General features: G+C 47.9%; 1 protein-coding gene across 1 annotated transcript in view; it reads left to right on the plus strand.

Moving 5' to 3' along the window:
* The first annotated feature begins 212 nt into the window (after nucleotides 1–212).
* The window catches only part of SLC18A2 (solute carrier family 18 member A2), a 37,932-nt gene continuing 16,414 nt past the window's right edge, over nucleotides 213–21,730 (plus strand). Inside the window, exons 1-10 of the mRNA XM_025396822.1 lie at nucleotides 213–360; nucleotides 811–946; nucleotides 3,125–3,476; nucleotides 12,568–12,626; nucleotides 13,206–13,289; nucleotides 13,563–13,655; nucleotides 14,411–14,500; nucleotides 14,614–14,657; nucleotides 14,732–14,792; nucleotides 16,983–17,078. Coding sequence (XP_025252607.1) covers nucleotides 826–946; nucleotides 3,125–3,476; nucleotides 12,568–12,626; nucleotides 13,206–13,289; nucleotides 13,563–13,655; nucleotides 14,411–14,500; nucleotides 14,614–14,657; nucleotides 14,732–14,792; nucleotides 16,983–17,078 — 1,000 coding nt within the window. The 5' untranslated portion in view covers nucleotides 213–360; nucleotides 811–825. The remainder of the gene's footprint in view (nucleotides 361–810; nucleotides 947–3,124; nucleotides 3,477–12,567; nucleotides 12,627–13,205; nucleotides 13,290–13,562; nucleotides 13,656–14,410; nucleotides 14,501–14,613; nucleotides 14,658–14,731; nucleotides 14,793–16,982; nucleotides 17,079–21,730) is intronic.

Consider the following 21,730-nt stretch of genomic DNA (forward strand, 5'->3'; position numbering starts at 1 on the left):
GGGTCTCTGACCTCTTTCCCTCTGCGCCCCTGCCGCTTCCCCAGGCCGGGGTCCCCAAGGCACTCGGCCACGCGCAGGGTCCGGAGAAGAGGCGCGGCCGCGGCCGAGGCGGGGACAGGGAGGCGGCGGCCCCTCCTGCGCAGCGACGGCGCGGGCGGGCGGAGACCGGGGCGCCCCAGCCCCCCGCCCCCACTCCCTCCGGCCGTGACGTCAGAGTCGGAAGGGGTAAACTGAGCGGCGGCGGAGGGGCGCTGGGGCGGAGACTGCGACCCGGAGCCGCCCGGACTGACGGAGCCCACTGCGCTGCGGGCGGTGGCGCGGGCGCGGAGGACTCGGGCAGGCATAGCAGGCGACCCCGAGGTAACGCGGCCCCGGCTCCCTGCTCGCAGGGCGCGGAGCCGGAGGGGAGCGGGGCCGGGGGAGGCAGGGAGGCAGGGAGGCCCCCAGAGCTACGCGAGCGGGGCTACAGGGACCCCGGGGCAGCCGGGGCGCAGGGCGCAAGGTGCACGGGGCCGAGCGTGCAGTTTGGGAAGTGGCACAGTTGGGGGCGGCGGGGATCCGGGCAGCGTCCTGGGGGTTCCAGGTTGGGTCCCCAGATTGGGTCTCCGACGGCGCTCGCGGGCGCTCTTTCCAGGGAGCGCAGGCGCTCTTGGGGACGTGCTCGAGGCAGGTGAGCCCAGGCTGGGGCGCCCGGGGGTGTCCCCGGATGCTGGTGCGCGCGGCTCCCTGACTCTCCCTTCCGCGGCCTGGGGGGCGGGAGAATGGGGGTCCCCGGCCGCCTTGGGTCCTCACCGCGCGCCGCGCCCGCAGCGGAGCCCCGGAGACATGGCCCTGAGCGAGCTGGCGCTGGTCCGCTGGCTGCAGGAGAGCCGCCGCTCACGGAAGCTCATCCTGTTCATCGTGTTCCTGGCGCTGCTGCTGGACAACATGCTGCTCACCGTCGTGGGTACGTGCGGACAGGGCACCCCTGCCCTGGCACCCCAGTCCCGGCGCCCCTTCCCCGGCACTCCGCTTACCCCAGCGCGGTCCCGGAGCTCCGCCAAGCCCCGGGAAAGTTGGAGAACTCGCTTTGCAAAAAAGACATCCCCTCTAGGCTGCCGCGCCCGGGCTAGGAGGAGCCGCTTTGGTGGCTTCGCTTTCCTGATGCTCGGGTCAAAAACTGTGACATCCGATAAGACCCAGAACTTATGTTTCCCCCTGATAATTTCCCGCATCCTCTTGCCTGCTTTCACTGCGATGAAAAAGATTTCTGTTCCAGAAGAGAAATTCCTAAAGTTCAAAATTACGTGTCAGAATAATTATTGGGCTACTCGAAAATGCAGGTTAATAATTTGGTGTAGTACCCAAAAGAGCAAGTTTCGATCCCTTACTCCAAAAAAAAAAAAAAAAAAAAGACATTCAGGTATATTGTATTAGTGAATGACTTGAGATGGAAATATTTCAGGAACCATTGCAAGAGCGATTTGAACAATGTTGGTTTTATTCTTTTTCCTATAATGGAATTTTGAAAAATTAAGTAATTGAAATTCAGATCTCTTAATTAGGCCCATTAACAGAGAAGGATTTGGTATGCATTTCCTTAAAAAAAAAAAAAATCCCAGTTTTTAACGAATGAAAAAAAATCACGACTCATTTAGACTGTAAGTGGTGGGAGCTGTTTCCTTTCTCTCCGTTTGCAGGTTTTCTCACAGCGGTTTTCAGAGCATCTGATAGGTTTCATCTCAAGGAGTTATCAGAGCCGTGGAGCTCATCCCTGTTCAGTACCAAGGGTATTAGTTCTGCTTAGGCTGGAATGCTCCATTGGACACATGTGCTCACAGCTTCGATGATATGTTTCACAATTTAATTTGTATTTTTGTGTTGTTGCTTTTTGTTTTGTTTTTTGTTTGTTTTTTGAAACGGAGCCTCACTCTGTTGCCCAGGCTGGAGGGCAGTGGCACAATCTTGGCTCACTGCAACCTCCACCTCCCGGATTCAGGTGATTCTCCTGCCTTAGCGTCCCGAGTAGCTGGGTTACAGGCCTGCGCCACCAAAGCTGTCTAATTTTTGTATTTTTATTAGAGACAGAGTTTTGCCATGTTGGCCAGGCTGGTCTTGAACTTCTGACCTCAGGTGATCTACCCTCCTCGACCTCCCAAAGTGCTGGGATTACAGGCGTGAGCCACCAAGCCTGGCCTGTGTCACAGTTTTGCTTTTTCCTTGTGAAAGTCTTAGGAATTCTTAAATCTTACAAGTTGTAGGAAAAATTGCAGATTCCCACTCACACAATGGAAGGATGAAGTGGGCTTGTTGCAGAATTTCCAAGTTATTACTTCCTGCAGGTTAATTTTTTTCTAAGACACATAATGAAATACAGTTTTCTGTTTCCTTGATTCATTCATTTGAAAGTCTTTTGAGCCTCTCTTTCTTAGAAGCACCGGTTGACCCCAGGTCAGCACTGTGTTGACATCAGACCACATTTTGCTTTTCTGAAATATTCCTTGAAGGAACAATGTGGAAGAAACCCACAAACGACAGAATCTGTGGGAGCAGTCAGTTCAGCACAGCAGCTGCCTTTGAGAGGAGACAGTCTTCAGGGCCGCTGGGGGCTTGGTTCTTTCTAGTGAGCTAAGGAAAGTGAACTTGCTGCAATGTCATTGTAGACATCTGGCACAGGGCTCCTGTTTTTGGGGTAGACCTGCAACCTCTCTGGATCTCTTCTGGCATTTGACACAACCATAGTTTTGCTGTTGTTGTTGTTGTTGTTTTGTTTGTTTGAGACAGAATCTCACTCTGTCGCCCAGGCTGGAGTGCAGTGGTGCGATCTTGGCTCACTGCAATGTCCACCTCCCAGGTTCAAGCGATCCTCCTGCCTCAGCCTCCCAAGGAGCTGGGATTACAGGCAGGTGCCACCATGCCCAGCTAATTTTTGTATTTTTAGTAGAGAGAGGGGTTCTCCATGTTGGCCAGGCTGGTCTCGATCTCCTGACCTCAGGTGATCCACCCGCCTCAGCCTCCCAAAGACCTGGAATTACAGGTGTGAGCCACTGCTCCTGGCCGATGCAACCGTAGTTTTTTACTGACTTTTTTTCCTGGAGAGGGTTTCAGTGTGATCACCACCTTGCCATTCTGCTCTCATCCCCAGTCCCCATCATCCCAAGTTATCTGTACAGCATTAAGCATGAGAAGAATGCTACAGAAATCCAGACGGCCAGGCCAGTGCACACGGCCTCCAGCTCAGACAGCTTCCGGAGCATCTTCTCCTATTATGACAACTCGACCATGGTCACTGGGAACGCTACCAGAGACCTGCAGGAAGGGCCGCTTCATCAGACCACCACACAGCACATGGTGACCAACGCATCCGCTGTCCCTTCCGACTGTCCCAGTGAAGACAAAGACCTCCTGAATGAAAACGTGCAAGTCGGTCTGTTGTTTGCCTCGAAAGCCACCGTCCAGCTCATCACCAACCCTTTCATAGGACTGCTGACCAACAGGTAGGGCAGACGACTTTAGTCAAAGAGTTTGATATTTGTATCAGTCCTAGCTTATGTCCTTCCTGGAATTCTGCCTCTTATTTATTGGGGGGAGTCTGGAAAATCCATGGTGGGTGAGCTGGGGAAAACCCAGTCTCCTTCTCCTATGTCTCTGTTCCCAGGTAACCACAATTTCTTATTCTATTCTCTCTTCTGTTGCTCAACAAGTAAGAAAATATTAAAGAAGACAGAATAAAGAGAACCTCTTTTACCGAGTGGGAGGACTTTGGCCTGTCTAAATGCCAGGTTTCATAAGTGCGTTTGTCAGAATTGCCCTTGGCAGCAAGGAACTCTATAGTCGCCATGGCTGTCATCCTATTTTAGGAGCCATGTGGCCTCCTCTTGCCTTCTACCTCAGGCCATGAACTTCTTTGTAGAGAGTCAAGGTGTCTTCTTTTGGAGCTGGCATGTTAAAGGCTCTCATAGATACCAGGTAGGGAGTGTGGGAAAAGGTCGGACACACTGCTGCATAGTTTGAGCTCCAAGCTGATGCCAAGGTCACGGGCTGTGTTCTTCCCTTCTGGTGGTTACATAGCCATGTCCACGTGCATGAAAGGAAGAGAAATGAGGCTATTGTCTGGATAATCCAAGCTGCCTAAACTAGCTTCAGATGAATCAGGCTGTTCTAGATTTTTTTGAACCCACATTGTTTGGAATAACTGTTTACTTCTCCACTGTTGGTGAAATGTTTGTTCTTCTACAGCTGAGGTGGACCAGTTCTGCCTGGTCTGTGGGCGCTCAAAGCTCAGGACAAGGGCCTTGCAGCTGAGAGGAGGAGGCAGGCCCCTAAGGTGTCAGTGCAAGGAGCGGGAGCTGGTACAGTTGAGTGTTGGTGGTGGGCTGCCAAGTGCACAGTGTAGCTACCTAGGTGGAAATGATACGTGTGAGGCGTACCTGTTGTTAAACGTCAGAAATGGTGGGGAGGGGCGTGCCCAGAGTCCTACCTGCAGACCAGGCCCAGAAGCAGGAACAAAGACTAGACTGGAAATGGAGGAGATGGTGGCGGGGAGAGGGCGGAACTAAGGAGACAGGGGAAACCAGGGCTGGGCTAGGCTGTAAGAGGCCCCAAGTGCTGGGCTGAGAAAGGAGTGGGATTCTACGTGGGGCAGTTGGGAGCCATTACAGATACCAAAGCCAAAGAGAGTGAGTGAATCAAGCACAATGTTAAGCAGGGTAAGTGGGCAGGGAGCAGGGAGAACTTTGCATTTCCTCTGCCTTTGGCATGGGGAGTGGGGCGCAGGACTGGCTACATAATTTGTGGGGTTTAGTGCAAAATGAAAATATGTGCCCCACATTCAAATATTACGAAACACTTCAAGGTGGCAACAGAGCGTTAAAGCGACCAAGCTCTGGGAGCAGATCCCTGTGCGACTCTAGGGTTAGGGGCACTGGGAGCTGAGGAAGCCTTGGGTGGTGGCTGGGGCTCAGGGAGGGGACGGCAGATCTGGCCTTCCACCAGCACAAGTTGCCCTTGGACATATGGAGCTTGAGTCAGACAGGAGCACTTTCTCAACATCTGCAGTTTGATTTTCTGGAACGAAGGGTGCCATTGAATTGATTTCAACAATCTCAAGCCACGTCCAGCCCTCCAGTCTGTGCAGAGCAATATTCTAAGGTTGCTACATAAAATATGCTAAGCAAATTAACCCAGCGAAGGGCTGACTGTAAGCCCATTAAGAAGGTGACATTCAGTGGCTCCTCTGTTCTCAGGAGAAAAACCAAACAGACCTCAGTAGTTGCAGGATTGTTTTCTTTCCTTTTTTCAAGACTAAGAACGCTTCTTAAAATGCATCTGGTATAATTACAGAAAATAGCTCAGGGTTTTGTATTCTGAGAAAGCAAACAGCTCAAATACTGTATGTGAAAATTGAGGACATTATCGTAATAATGCCTTGCCAATCACTTGGGTGGAACGTTGCTAGCTGTAGAGTGTAATACTTAGAAATTCGGCTGAAATGATGTGAGTACTCCAATCTTCCAAACGCAAATGGCAAATGAAAAGCTTTTTTAAAAATCCCATTCTTATTTTTAATGCATTGCTTAAAATGTCATGCATTAAAAATGCATGGGGAAGAAGCTTGTCTAAAACCAGTGAGCCCTTTCCCCTGTTAAATACTCCAAAGGCTTTGAGGCTGTAGCCACACCAGGCTCATGTTCGGGACTTCAAAAACATTGTCTTCCATTTTGTGACTTGTGAAATTTAGTCTATTCTCATGGTGAGTAATCCACTTTGAAAGTTATCTGGAGCAAAATTGTAATCCTCAACTGTTTTGCCCAGCTACCCAGCAAATTTGAAAATGATTTTGTAGTACTGCCTGGTAATATGGAAGGGCAATTCTTTTTTTCTTTTCTTTTGAGATAGAGTCTTGCTCTGTCACCCAGGCTGGAGTGCAGTGGTGTGATCTTGGCTCACTGCCACCTCCTGGGTTCAAGCAATTCACATGTCTCAGCCTCTTGAGTAGCTGGGATTACAGGCGTGCACCACCGTGCCTGGCTGTTTTTTGTATTTTTTGGTAGAGATGAGGTTTCACCATGTTGGTCAGGCTGGTGTCGAACTCCTGACCTCAGGTGATCTGCCCACCTTGGCCTCCCAAAGTGCTGGGATTACAGACATGAGCCACTGTGCCCAGCGAGCAAACACATTTTCATATTGTGATCCTGATTTGTGATTTGTCTCATAATTTCCAAGCCTGATAGCTATGAATTTGGGGACTGGGCAGCTCTTCTGGACACTCCAAGATTCTACTTCCCACCACAGTTCAGATGGAAGCAGAGAAGGGACAAATGCATTCCATTTGCCTTTAATAGTCTCCAAGGAGTTAACCTGTGAGCCATTGCAAACAGTCTTTTGGTGTAAACTGTGCCAATCACATCCTCCATGAGCAAGATGTATGACTCAAGTCTTCAGTGTTGTAAACAAATGTGTTTAAAAGCTTTTTAAAATTGGTTAATATGTTTCTGATTAAAGAGTAGTTTAAAATATGGAGCATCAGCGCTTGCAGAGACTTTTCCCGAAAGCTTTTGGGCCAGTCCTAACATTTTATAGGCAAAGGAGTTTGCAGTTGAGGAGGAGAAAGCATTTACCACGACTGTGGCGGGACTGCAGCCACATGTCGTGACTGTCCGGTTTCAAGCTTTGTTCTTCCCCACTTCCTGTTCTTCCCACCTGCTTACAATTATACAGCTTGTACTTTTAGCTACTAGAAATAAAGAATGCAACTCAAAATCCGTCTTTCTTGCACTGACTTGGGCTCTTCCTGGTTGTACCAGGCAGAACTGCTGAAGACCCAGTGAGTTGCTGATTGCTATTTTTAATCAATGAGCAGAGAGTTTAGAAAAGATCAGCCTGATTCCTGTGGACATGGACCCTCCCTGGTCCCGGAAATTTTCAGTCTTTTTCCAGTCCCTGGTGTGAACTGGTCCAGCCTCGTGCATCCCTAAAGATGTGTGGGAAAGCTGCCTGTAGCCAGGCTGGGCAGAGCTATTCTTTTCCAAAGCTGCTTGTTTCAGAAGTGGGACCCACTCTGAATCGAGACGTTCTACAGCGCACCACACCATACTTGGACTCCCCTATTCACAGTCATGATGGTGCCATGTGAGTGGCTTTTGTGGGTAGGAGACACAAAATGTAGGCTGCCTGTCTGTTTGTTTATTTATTTATTGAGACAGACTCTCGCTCTGTTGCCCAGGCTGGAGTGCAGTGGGGCTATCTCGGCTCACTGCAACCTCTGCCTCCCAGGTTCAAGCAATTCTCCTGCTTCAGCCTCCCGAGTAGCTGAGACTACAGGTGCATGCCACCACGCCTGGCTAATTTTTTTTGTATTTTAGTATAGAGATGGGGTTTCACCATTTGGCCAGGCTTGTCTCGAACTCCTGACCTCAAGTGATCCTCCCGCCTCAGCCTCCCAAAGTGCTGAGATTACAGGCGTCAGCCACCACGCCTGGCCACATCTGTTGTTTTTAAATATTTGATAAGTTCTCACACCAAACCTTGAAAATACAGAGTAACAATTTTTGGGTTCATTTAGCTGCTAATAGGATGCACATTCTTCCTGTTTCATTTGTTATTCAGATACTATATTTCTACTGAAAATATATGACCAGATAGGTGGCAAAAAACCTTTGAGATGGGTGTGTGTAGTGATCACCTGGCCAATAGCACACTTTCCAACAAAGCCTGAGGATGCTGGGTTGACCTGATTTCCATGCTGGAGCCTCTTGCCTCTCATTTTATAATTCTGGCTGAACTATTCGTTTCATGAGTGCAGTTGTGTGCAGGTGGTAGCAGAAATTATACTAGTGATGCTTGGTCATCATTTGGTCTAAGAAGCAAATTTTAGATATATATGTACATAAGAGGAATGTTCCAGGCAAATGAACAATGGAGCAACACGTTTACATTTCTCTCTTCCCTCAGTCAGGTAACGAAGTGACGTTGTGGTCTTGCTTAGCATAAGGTTTAAATAAGAGTTGCATCTTCACAACCGAAAGATATTCCACACCAAACGACTGGCTTGGGAAAGAGTTAACTTCATTGCTGGGGACCGTTTCCCTTGGCTTCCTCCTTAGCTTGTCATTGTCTCGGTGGTCTGCTTTTTATCAAGCCAGCGTCAGTGGCTTAATTTATTTCCATAGTTACTTAGTATATTTGAAAGCAGTTCTTTTTCCTTGCAAATCTTAGCTAACATCTGAACGACAAGGAGGAAGCCACAGGGCATGAAATCTCTACGAAATCTATGGTTTTATTTTATTTTTTTTGCTAGCTTCAGCCAGTGGGTCTGAAGTAGGCTTTGTAGGAATAAGCAGTGACCTTTTCAGCTTCTCTATGGATAGGGAAACCAGCTGTTCCGAGAAGGGATCTCCCATCCTGGATGTGGTTAGGATGGTAGGCAGGGTTTGATGAGTCTTTGCTTCTGAAATCAGAGGAAAGTGGCTGTGGAATTAGAACATTCCTAGGAGAAGCAAAGCCTCTGTTAAGCTGTGTGTCAGAGAACAGGGCTCACGCCCAGGAAAGAGAGAAGTACGTGCCCCCTGGAACTCTCTGGTAGCTGAAAAAGACAAGCAGGACCTAAGAATTTTGACAAGCGAAACCAAAGCATTTTATCTACTAAATGATTGACACACCTCCTACTATATCCAGGCAAATTGAAAATATCAGTCCATTTACTGTCATTCATTTACTGCACACCTTTTAGGAGTGTGTAGGGATCACCGGAAGGGAGCTGTTGTCTCTCGTTGCATCTGGTGATAGTTTGCACCCTTTGGGGCTCCGTAGTCTGTATCCTTTTTGTAATTTACCATGGTAGAGGAAACTATGGTTTTAACAATCGTGAGAAGAGAGCTTGCATTAGTCTCCATGGCAAGGATAAGCTAATTATTAACACTAGAGAAGTATTGTCCTCACTGACCATTTCGGGACAGATGGGGTTTCTGCACTGACTAAGTATATATAATTAACATAACTTTTATTGTTTTACATGTTGTTCTAGGGATTCAATATATGATTTTTAGTCTTACTCAAATTGGATTAACTGCTTCGTGATTCTCTGTAGAGGATGACCGTGGGCCAGGATGACATTTGGCTAAAGGTTTGCCGAATCAGATCTAGCTCTGCTTAGCAATACTTTAATTGAGATGGCCCTGAATTGAGACAAGGGGGGCAACTCAGACACAGATTGTGACTATTGTCAGTTGAGTTTCTGTCTGTTTAGGAGATACTGTGGGGAAGCAGAAAGGGTTTGGTCCTTCTGCCCACCACTCAATGACTAGGGGCACTGGACGACCCTCCTTCTATGGTGGGTGCTGGAGGGGCCAGAAGAGTTTGAGGGCGGAGACCCAGGAGCTTCCCAGGGTGTCTTCTTTGCCTTGAAGCTGAGCTCTGGGGAAATATGATGCCCAGCGCTTACCACTGAGCAGCCCCTGCAGTGGCTTGGCCTGTGTTGAAAGTGCAGGCACAGGTATGTCCGGTACCGAGAAGGCGGCAACATGAGCCTGGTTGTATCTGAAGCCATCGGCTTGCTCTGCAGCCAAGGGCGAGCCACTCTGTCTCTGAACCTCAGCTTTCTTATCTAAGGTGAGGGTTTGGACTGGCTAGCCCCTGAGTTTCCTTCTAGCTTTGATGTTCGTTTATTCCATACATGCATTGTTAAAATCCCAAAGAAAATTAGAAAGAAAAACAGTAACTGCAGTGTTTCTAAGAAAAACACAGCACCTCAGATGGTAAAAAAGAACCCTCTGTGGGCACAAACCCTGTGGTTTTCAGTGAAACTGTGCACCCTCCATCCCACGTGCTCTGGTGTCCCCACCCAGGTGCACATCAGCAGGGCCCAGCACATGTTACCACACTCAAGGTATGCCCGTAGCCTTGGATTTGGGGTAAGTAATTCACCTCCCCGAGCCTCAGTGTTGATCATCTGAAAAATGGATAAAACCAGCTACCCTCCCTTGGAATCTCAGGCCACCCAGCATGTTGGTTGGTTCCCTGCTTACAGTCGTGGGAATGTCTGAGTCTTCAGGTAGGGAGGGACCTCAGTAGCTTCCAGCCCACCCAGCTGTGCCCTGATGGGTTACCTGGCTGGATTGAACAGTGGGCACAGTATGGCTGGTGGTTTGGGGGTCACAGACAGGGGCTGTCACATTTTATTGAGTTTTGTCCTGAAACCACCCATTGCTTCTGCCTACAGTCTGGAAAAGGGCCACAGATGCCTTATTTGGCTTCAGGGATGTCCCTGCAGTCTGAAAGGTTCCATATTAGAGCCTTAAAAATAGCCAAAATGAAGAACTGGTGAAAGAAGAGTGAGGCCCCTAATTCCAACAACTTTGACACGTATTGGTACTTCAATGACTAGATTTTCCAAATGTATGTTGAACGGTGGGAGAAGCCTGTGTTTATTCCAGGACAGTCAAGAAGATGGTCATATGCCTGTTCTTTCGTGGGACAAACTGCAGTTGCTGAAAATAAACTGCCTGTGAGTTCTCCTCTCTGCGCCTCCTGGACATTTCCTGATTCAGTATCCCACAGTGCCGCGTGAGCCCCCGGCGCTGGGTTTCTTTTGTCCACATAAATAAGGGGCACAGAGAATCAGCTTTGGGTGGGCTGAGACAGGAGAAGCTGCCACCCAATGGCCATCTGAACTGCAGGTCAGAATCCTGGCATCTTCTCTGGTTTACCCAATTTGCTTGGAGCCCCACTTTGTGAATTACAAGCTCACCTCTGTTCACAGCAGGGGAATCTTTGCATGGTTTGTGGGAGGGGCCTGACTCTCTGGGAATCTGTCATGCTTGTGAGTTACTCTCTGTATTTTTGGTATTTGGTTTCTGGATACAGGTGAAGCAGTTAAAAAATATTTCAGTATGGTCAAGAAAACTTTTGGAAAGATTCTATTTAATGCCGTTTGGGTACCAGAGGAAGTGGTAAAGTTTACAAGGAAAAGCCATGTGGGAATGGCCCAAGTGAAATTAGTCTGATGACATCTGATAAGTAATGACAGATGTCATGATGTCATGCCTCAGTTTCCTCATCTGTAACATAGGGAGGTGAAATAGGGCCCTTATTAAATCATGACTAAATCTGGCGGGTGTAAGTGCTGGGATAACTGAGTTTAAACTTTAAATGAAGGCGATATGATTATGATTTTTTTTTTTTTCCGAGACAGAATCTCACTCTGTCACCCAGGCTGGAGTGCAGTGGTGCGATCTCAGCTCACTATGACCTCCCCTTCCTAGGTTCAAGCAATTTTCATGCCTTAGCCTCCCAAGTAGTTGGGATTGCAGGTGTGCACCACCATGTCTACTCATTTTTTTGTATTATTATTTTTTTAGTAGAGACAGGGTTTTGCCATGTTGCCCAGGCTGGTCTGGAACTCCTGAGCTCAGGTGATCCACCCACCTTGGCCTCCCAAAGTGCTAGGATTACAGGCATGAGCCATCATGCTCAGCCGATTACAATTTTTTTTTTGTTAAAGCCTAGAATGGAAGAACCCTTCCAGGCTGTGCCCGGAGCTCAGGATGCTTGGTTCTTCTGCCTTCCTGGATTCATTTGATTCCTCTCCAGGTTCCTGAGGGTCCAGAGCTAGAGACAGAAGAGACTTAGAGATGTCAGGCTCTTCTGGGTTGGAGCAAACCTGCAATTGGACAAGAGCTCAGCCACCGTTGGCTTCCTCTCAAGGCAGAGGGGCTGGGAAGCTGCCGGTACCCTCATGCCCCACCCACAGAGCAGGGACCCAGCTGTCTGCTTGATTCAGCAGAAACAGAGGACAAAGAAGGAAGAGAATGAGGGAGGAGATGACATTTCTTAGGCACCTTCTATGCTGTAGGCACTGGTGTTAACAGTTTAACATCCATATCTCTTTCCGTACTCTAGTCCTGGGAGGTGGGCGGTGGTCTCTCCGAGGGGCTGAGAGGAGACCTCCCTAGATTAAGTGGCAGGGTCACGTGTCCAGCCAGACATGGCATAGGGAAATGCCAGGGTCTTTCCACCGGCCCTGTTGAGCTGGCGCCAGAGCCCTAGGTGAGCAGTGGTCTTGCAGAGCAATTTGGAGTTTGAAATTTTGCACAGAAAATGAGACTTTGTCTTTGTAGGTTGGCCTCATGGGGTCAACAGGAAGGAAGATCTTAACATCTTGCTTCCTAATGCCTCTTAGACATACTGCAGTCTGCCAGTTGAATCACTTGATGGCCTTTTACCCGAATCATTTGATTGCAGTGGCTCCTTTGGGAGAGCTCTAGCAAAGACTATAATTAAAGGAATCATTTTTTTAAAATGACAGAAATAGGGGCCGTGTATTTTGGATGTGTTCTGGGTTACTTGCCAATATTGTGTTAACATTTATTCCGGAGAAATTTCTGTTCACAGTGGCAGTCCATAAATGTATTCACGTTCTAAGACAAATACAAAAAGGTCACATAGGAAGCACCGAGTATATGAATTTTCAGAAAAGTCCACCAAACACTTATCTGTCCAATCCCAAAGGGTAGCCAGGAGAAAATCAATATAAAGCCTTAAAAAAATAGCCTGCAGTCACCAGATTTGTGTGATGTTTGTGTTTTGCAGAATTGGCTATCCAATTCCCATATTTGCGGGATTCTGCATTATGTTTGTCTCAACAATTAGTAAGTGTCTGGTGTTTTCCTTCTGAGTGTGGGTCTCATCAGGGTGGGCATGGATGCCCATGAGCCGGGAATTAAGAATACAACCTGGGGACGGGGTGCGATTGGCTCATGCCTGTAATCCCAGCACTTTGGGAGGCAGAGGCGGGCGGATCACCTGAGGTCAAGACTTAGAGACAAGCCTGGCCAACATGGCAAAACCCCGTCTGTACTAAAAATACAAAAAGTAGCTGGGTGTGGTGGCATGCACCTATACTCCCAGCTACTGGGGAGGCTGAGGCAGGAGAATCACTTGAACCTAGAAGACGGAGGTTGTAGTGAGCCGAGATTGCACCACTGCACTGCAGCCTGGGCGACAGAGCAAGACTCCGTCTCAAAAAAAAGAATATGGCCTGGGAGGTTTGTGTACTGGCAACAATTGCAGAAAGAAATTGATAGAGAGCTTTTTATGGAACAAAAGCACAAGGTGGCTAACATGCAAATGCTCCACCGGGTTAAGGGGGGGCTCCTGAAATGTCCCTGTTTGGGACGGTTGCGTCCTAGTAGCACTGATGTGCGGTCTTGGACCCCTTCTCTCGGCAGTGTTTGCCTTCTCCAGCAGCTATGCCTTCCTGCTGATCGCCAGGTCGCTGCAGGGCATCGGCTCGTCCTGCTCCTCTGTGGCTGGTAGGTGTGGAACGCCTGAGTGAGTTCGTGAGGGGCCCCTTGCAGAGTGAGCTGGACTCATTCAGGGAATTCAGGTATTGGTGGTGGTTGGAGTGCTGGGGATTCTTGGAGAAGGTACCCACTTTCCTCTTGGGTTTTGCTTGGTCTTACATTTTAGTGAATCTGACAGGTTTGGGAAGATCACAAGGCTGGCTGGAGAGGGAAGGCAAGTCACGCATTATTCTTTTGCTGTTCCCCGGAGCTGGCCTGTTGACCATTTCTTTCCATGTGTAGGGATGGGCATGCTTGCCAGCGTCTACACAGATGATGAAGAGAGAGGCAACGTCATGGGAATCGCCTTGGGAGGCCTGGCCATGGGGGTCTTAGGTGGGTAAGGCCCCTGTGTAGGCAAACTGGCAAGAGGGGCCTGCCTGGTGCTGGACAGCGGCAGTCCCCATCCCATGACCCTGTGGAAATTTGCGCTGACACAGAAATTCCCTTTTTATTTCTTCCTTTCCTGCTTTCATGAAGACTTTGAAAAATGGTAGGAAGAGCCCTGAGCTGGGGGTGGAGGGGATCAGGATTACCGCTACCCCTGCCCCAAACCTCCCTGGGTGCAGATGGAAAACCAAAGGTTGAACAGGATGGTCTGCCAGACCCTTTCCTCGGGAACATTCAGTGGGTTGTAATCAGGGAGAACTTGCCTTCTGGGTCTGCCTCCCTCACCTGCCCTGGCTGACTTCCCAGACCAGGGGGCAAACATCTTCCCTGAGAGGGATTCAGAGCCTTTCCCTTCCTCTCCCGATTGCCTGCGCTGTATGAGGAGTGAAGTCCCTGTTTACACATTTTCTTGTGCAGAAAGAGTGCAGTGGAAGCCTCCCAGCCCTGGGCCTGGATCTTGTTTCTCTCGGGCCTTTGCTTTCAGGGTGACCTTTATAGACTCTTGACCATTTCTTAGGAAAAGTCACTTGGAGGAAGTTACCAAGACAACTGAACTCTAACTGAACAGAACAATAGGGCAGACACCCCCAAACCTTATTGGAACAAAGTAGAGAGAGAAACACAAGAGTCAAATAGATGGTTCTAGTACGGGCAGAGGGCGTGTGTCCCAGGGGCGGTGTCCCCACTTTCTCTCCCTGCAGTGGGCCCCCCCTTCGGGAGTGTGCTGTATGAGTTTGTGGGGAAGACGGCTCCGTTCCTGGTGCTGGCTGCCTTGGTGCTCTTGGATGGAGGTGAGTGAGTCCATGTGGGCACCTTGCCATGACCTTGGCATCTGTGCCGGCACGTGCTTGGGCCACACCTGCTTTCTGAAGAGGGGCTTGTCTTTTTTATTTTTATTTTTTAGCTATTCAGCTCTTTGTGCTCCAGCCGTCCCGGGTGCAGCCAGAGGTGAGCGGCCGGGAATGAGGGCCCTGGGGGAGGAGACATGGTGATGCTTCTGACGTGTGTTTTTTTCTTGACAGAGTCAGAAGGGGACACCCCTAACCACGCTGCTGAAGGACCCGTACATCCTCATTGCTGCAGGTGGGGCTCTGTGGGTTTTCTCCGTCAGGGCAATGCGAGGTGATGGCCGCATGCTGGAGGCAGGGGTGGATGGCCGGGGCTGATTTTCGTTTTGCTGCTAGAAATGTTGGGCCATAGAAAAACAGAAAAGGCAAAGAGGCTACAAGTCAAAGGAAATGGTTTTCTTCCACCATTGCTTTCTGACACTCAGCCAAGGCCCTTTTTGTCTTATTTGGGGAAAATCGAAATGGTGTATGCTGGGCTCTGCAGAGCTGCCTGGGTCCCCGGGGATGCCTGGCTGGGTTTGTTTGGAGCTAAGCTTGCCTACTGTGTTTGCATGGAAGGCCATCATTGTTTGACCTTGAACTTTCTGGAAGGAGTCCTTGGCCTCATGGCAAGGGTCCCAGGTGGGCAGTCTGACTCACCTTGGTGTGTATGAATAGAAACTGACAGCAGAGCCCCTCAGGGACCAGAGGGGCTCCCTTCTTGCAGAGAGCATCCCTGCCGAGCAAGCAGGGAGGCCGCTCAAACACCCTTTGGCTAAAGGACATGCTTCAGCCTAGAGGGGCTAAAAGAAAGCACTGGGGTTTTGTGACTCTTGGGAAGGATAATGGTCTGCATCTATCCAAGGGACTGTTCCCCAAGACTGTCCCAGTGGCAGGAGGCTGCCTGCTTTGGCAGGCCCTGGGCTGCCTAACTAGGGACCAGCCTTGTGAAGGTGCTGCTGGGCCTGAGTACCGAGGTAAGCAGACCCTTGGGGTCAGGCCAGGAGAAGGTCTGGCCACATGCTGATGTGTTGGTTTCCGGGGCAGCCTGCACTATAGCACTGGACCCAGTTAGGGTTAGATGTGTCTAAGCAGGGCTCCCTAACACAGGTAGGCTGGATGGTGCCTGGGAGAACTGGGCACCAGTAGTTAAGTTCAGCCTTTGTCAACCCTCAGGCTGGTTGTGTTTAACCCTTCTGCTGCTGGATTTGATTAGGGCAGCAGGTATGTAACCCTGGCCAAGACTATCATGCTTGTTGGCCAAAGGGATATGGAGCTGGCATGGTGACTTCTTCATGTAGTGAAGTCTGCAAGATGCAGGGGCATCCCAGAGCTCAGATGCTTCTGAAACCCTGGCATCCAAGGTAGGGACGAGGAGGTATGGTAAGGGATGGGGGCTCCAGAAATGTGACTCCCTGAACCTTGGGCACATCTGGGCAGGGCTTTGCAGCCTGGGCCTGTCCTGTCTTGGGCTTCGCTGGAACCTCACTGTCTAGTCCTTGCTCACAGGAGACACGAAGATGCTACGCAGCACTCCTGGACTGTCATCGACACTTCCAGGCAGCCTCGACTGGGGGAGGGAGTTGAGAGCCAAACTCCCTCCCCCAGTGTGTGGGAGGGGAGTCCTGCCATCGATACGCTCTGCCTTTAAATGTCACATCGAATGAACAGATCTTTCTTCATTATATGTGCACCTTCATCACGATTGCACAATATTCTTTGAATTTGTTGTAGCAAATTAGAGGTTCCAAGAGGCACAACACAGGAAGTTCCCAGAACGATGGAGAACAGTTCTGTGGGTCTTTTTCCAGATAGTTCTGTATTTACAAAGGGTTCTGGTTAACAGAGTGATCACGAATATTTGCACAGATACCGTTATATACAGCTGACTTTTGAAAAATCCCCCGATGGCATGCCTATACTGAATGCACCTGATCCTGCTTCGAAAAATCCCCCGACAGCATGCCTGGACTGAATCCACCTGATCTTGCTTGGATTTTCTGGCGTTTCAGGGTATCATTAGAAATGCCCATGTTTATTGCACAGTAAAACACAGATGTGAGAGCCTCAGGTTGCCCCTAGACTGTGTGTGGTCTGGAAGTGGCCTGGCTGCTGGGTGGCCCCAAGCAAGCTACTTCATTAATAAACTGTGCTCCCTTTCTTCATTGATAAAACCATAATTGGGTAGGTTAAACCAAAGGATCTCTAGGGCTGCCTCCAGTCCAAACTTTGTCTCTGGGATTCTAGCTGTTTTAAATAAGGATGACGACGATGATGATGATAATTATGATTAACAGCCTTTGCTGTCCTCTTGATATGCGATTTATCCTTTACTTAATGGAAGTAGGAGTTGCGGTTATCTGAGCTGTAGGTGCATGGAGTCTAACTGTGTCTGGAAATGAGAGAGGAGGCAGAAGCCACTACAAAGCCCTTCCCTCCCTTACAGGCTCCATCTGCTTTGCAAATATGGGCATCGCCATGCTGGAGCCGGCCCTGCCCATCTGGATGATGGAGACCATGTGTTCCCGAAAGTGGCAGCTGGGTAAGGACTGGAGTGGGCTCCTCTGATTCAAAAGTGTTTGTCCCCAGGGCATCCCTGCTGAGTTGCCCTTATGGGGATGATAAAGTGATTGCTTCTGTTTGACTCTTAATGGGATCATTGCTTAGGGCAGCCTTGGGGTCTGTTTGTTCTCTGGTTTATCCATCATCCCTGAGGGGTGCAGAACTCACACAGACACATCAGATCTGGGCAGAAATGAGAGGAAAAGTACAGTCGGCATCTTCCCCTGTTTTGGAACTGGACTAACTGTACAGCCATAAAATTTATGTGAAAAGACTAACAACAAACCAATTGTTAAAAGGATTAATTCCTAAAAAGTGTTTTTAATTTTGAAAGTAATACATGCTTATTATAACAAAATCAAAGTATGCTGATTGAGGAAGTAAAACATTTTTAAATTTCATACTCATCTTTCCCCCTCCCCCAACCCATCCCCCGTGATATTCATTGTTAACAGTTCTATGTCTTTTTCTAGATGGTTCTGTGTTTACCACCCTATTGCATGAAATGCCTAAAAATCCAACCAAGTGAATTTTGCCATTTACATCACTGTGTGACCTCTTGTTTTTCCTTCATGCAATTTTGTGGCTGTGTTTCCATGTCAGAACACGTAGATTTACTTTTTAAAATTAGTTAAATTTTATTTTTTTATCAAAGTTACACATGTACATAATTGTAAGTCAAAGATAAAAGAATTATAAGGAAAAACAGCTGTCTTTTTCCCACGCTTCTTGATCCCCAAAGCCCTTCAGATTCCATCACCTTCAACTCTTTTAGATCTTTCTTCTGCTGACGCCATTATGTCTCTTAATAATATGTGTACACCCCTGACTTTTTTTTTTTTTTTTTTGAGACAGAGTCTCACTCTGTCGCCCAGGCTGGAGTGCAGTGGCACGATCTCCACTCACTGCAACCTCCGTCTCCCGGGTTCAAGTGATTCTCCTGCCTCAGCCTCCCGAGTAGCTGGGATTACAGGCACCCACCACCACACCTGGCTAATTACACCCCCTTTTAAAAATTTTTCCAATTTCTGACATTGTCCACCAGCTTCCTAATACAGTAGATGGGGATTATTTAATGCCGTTGCAGTGCCATATGAAAATATCAAACAACCAGCTCACACATTTTCCCACCTTCTGTCCTCCCCGAATAATTCGAATAATTGCATTACAGCTTCTTGTTAGACTGGCATTCAGCACTGACATTAGTGTGACTGGGTAATTATTGTTCACAGCTGACTGAGCTATTTAGGGGACTGTGATTAATTTCCTTTCTTTTTGCAAATTTAATTTTCCTGGAGTTAGTTGTTGCCTTGTCCTTTCATTTTCTTAATGTTTTATGTAGTGTTTATGAATATATCCACCAAAGTTTCTGGCAAAGATGAAAAGTTCTCCAAATGCAGTCAAGGGTTGGCAAACCTGACCTTTCTGTGTACTGGCTCATTTGTAGATGTCTGTCCTAGGTCTTCGGTCTAGACTTTCCTTTCCCATCACCCCAGCATCTTCTGTGCCTCTCTTCTGTTTCCCGTATTCCTTGCCCTTGACTGACTTCCTCATTATTGTAGAGCACAGCCTCCCACAGCTTCCTGAGAGAGTGTGCGTGGCGGGTGAAGGTCTCTGAGACCCTGCATAGTTGCAGATATTTTACCCTCATCCTACACTTGGTTGACTTTGTCTGCATGTATAATTCTTAATTGGAAATCATTTTCCTTGGGAGTTTTCAGGCCACTGTTCTGTTGTCTTCTAGCATCCAGGGTTGCTGTGGGGGAGGCCAGTGTTGCCCTCATTCCTGAGCCTCTGTAGGATCCCGAGGGACCTTTACTTCTCTAGGTTGTAAAAGTCCACGTTGATGATTCACAGTGGGGTCTGTTTTCCTCCTCTGGGCTGAATACTTGCTTAATCAGCCCTTTCACTTGGGGAACCCCATGTTACAATGCCAGGGAGACTCTTTGTATTATTACTTTCATGAATCCCCCTATTTTCTCTCCTCTTTTACTCCAGTTGGCTGAATGTTAGACTCCCTACTTTTATTCTTGTAATTTCTTGTCTTTCCCCCTTTCCATTGAGTTATTCCTCTTCATCTTTTAAACTGCCTATTGAGTTTTTAAAATTGGTGCTATCATATCTTAAATTTAAAGAGCCATTGGTGTATACCCTGAGTGTTTGGGGGTTTTTTGGTGAGGATGTTGTTATTGCAATAACACCCTCACACCACTTTCCTGTTTCAGCCTCTTTTGTTGCCCCTGGTTGTCATGCTGCCTGGGGTCCCTGAACCATTCTGGTTAATTTCTCTAGAGAAACTGTCTCCTGCCAGGGTGAAGGCTGGAGTGCTGGGGGTCCCACTGCTCTTAACACAACCTCTCCTCCTGCTTTTGTGTTGACAGCCCCTTCTCTCAGCCCCACCTTCACAGTACCTGAAGCTTCAGTTCCTTTCTGGCTGTGAGGCACAAAGGCTCTTGCCTTTTTCTGGCCTCACCATGTGCAGATGGAAGATTCCAGCATTCTCTGTGGTGGTCTCTGCTCGCTTCTTCCTCGTACTGTCCCTTCTCCTCTCCCACACTGTTTGTCCTCAGGAAGGTTTGTCCGCGGGAGGAGGGTGGGCTGTGTGTCTAGAATTTTCTTCTATTTCTTTGCTAGCATTTAAATGGACTTTGGGGTGGGAGTGGAGAAAAACCTATAGATTCAATCTGCCGTGTTTAACTGGAAACCTTTATTCTTTTTAATGGTTGCATATTGTTTTATTGTTAAAATAGAACAACATATAACTATTGAAATCCTGAGTCAGTCCCTATTATTGGGCATTTGGGCTCATTCTGTTGCCAGAAAAGGGGTCTCAATCCAGACCCCAAGATAAAGTTTTTGGAAATCACTCAGGAAGGAATTCAAGGCATGTCACAGAACACAGTAAAAGAGACAAGTTTATTAGTAACAACTCTGTTAGAGCAGGGCGTCTTCAGAAAGCACATCTGGACTTTCTGCTGTCGTAGGAGAGTGTCCTTGTACATTATCTTTAGGCTGTTTACTTAACCCCTAAACATCTCATGACTATGGGTCATAACTGGCAAGGAATGTGCTTTGCTAGTTGTAAGATTCAGCTGAGCTTAAAATGGCGTAACTTCTGCTTCCCTAACAGTTCCAGTTTTTGCTATTAGAAACCATATGGCAGGCTGGGTGCGGTGGCTTATGCCTGTCCCAAAGCGCTGGGATTATAGGCGTGAGCCACCGTACCCAGCCCTCACTTTAATTTATTTTTACAAATTCTTTTTTTTTTTTTTTGAGACAGAGTCTCACTTTCTCGCCCAGGCTGGAGTGCAGTAGTGCGATCTCGGTTCACTGCAACCTCCGCCTCCTGGGTTCAAGCGATTCCCGTGGCCTCAGCTTCCCCAGTAGCTAGAACTATAGGTGCGTGCCACCACACCCGGCTAATTTTTGTATTTTTAGTAGATATGGGGTTTTGCCATGTTGGCCAGGGTAGTCTCAAACTCCTGACCTCAGGTGATCCACCTGCCTTGGCCTCCCAAATTGTTGGGAATACAGGTGTGAGCCACCACGCCCAGCCACAAATTCTTTATGAGTGAAATCGAGCATGTTTTCATATGTGTATTAGCCATGTGTATTTCTTTTACTATGAATTTCTTATGAATATACTCTGCCCATTTTTCTATGGAGTTATTTGTCCTTACTGATTTTATGTGTTCTTTATGTATTAAGATAATAATCTATTACCACATGTTTTATAGATATTGCCCTCATATTGTTCTATGTCTTTTGACTTTATGGATTTTTCTTGAATGGATTTTTTTTTTTTTTTTTGGCCACTCAAATATTTAAAATGCCACTAGTCAGGTTTAGCAGGCTTCCCTTTAATGTCATTGTCATATCAAGTCAAGCTCAGAAAGGCCTTTCCCATGCCAAGCTTATTTTTTTAATTGCCCATGTTTTCCCTTAATACATTTCTGATTTGTTTTTCACATTAAAATCTTGAACCTATATGGAATTTATTTTGTCCCAAGACATGTGTAGGAACCTAGTAGTTTTGTTCCCTGTATGGCCAGCCAGTTGTCCTAGGACCATTTCTGAATTAGTGGATCTGATTCTTCCCATTCTCATCATTTTCTCAAGGACCACAAGTTCTTGGCTCTCTTTCTGGATTCCCTCTTTCATCCCATTGATTCATTTGCCATTCCTGTTTAGTTACTGTAGCTTTAGAATGTGGTTGCATATCTGGAGGGCTAGTCCTCCCCCACACACCTTTTTCTTTAAGAATTTATTGATGGTCCTTCCTAGAGATTTATGTTCTTTTTATAGTTCTTTCAAGGTACGTGTGGATAGCTTCAGATGGAGACTCTCAGTTCTGAATCAAGCAGACATTTTCAGTGTCCCCAACCCTTCTTCAGGTGACCTTATTCTCTCACAGGCATCCAGCCCTGGGGAAGGGTGGTGTCTTGCCAGAAGCTGCCCCCTGGCTTAGACTTTCCCTGTTCTGCCTGCCTCTCTGCAGTTGACCTGGCCTGAGTACCAGTGTCTTTGGGTTCTGCATTGAGTTGCTATGCTCTTTCATTGAACAATACCTAAAAAGTTCCAAATGGCCGGGGGAGAGGGGGTGAGGATGCAGAGAAACTGCTAATGGGGTGT

This window comes from Theropithecus gelada, chromosome 9, assembly GCF_003255815.1.
Source record: "Theropithecus gelada isolate Dixy chromosome 9, Tgel_1.0, whole genome shotgun sequence".
NCBI lineage: Eukaryota > Metazoa > Chordata > Mammalia > Primates > Cercopithecidae > Theropithecus > Theropithecus gelada.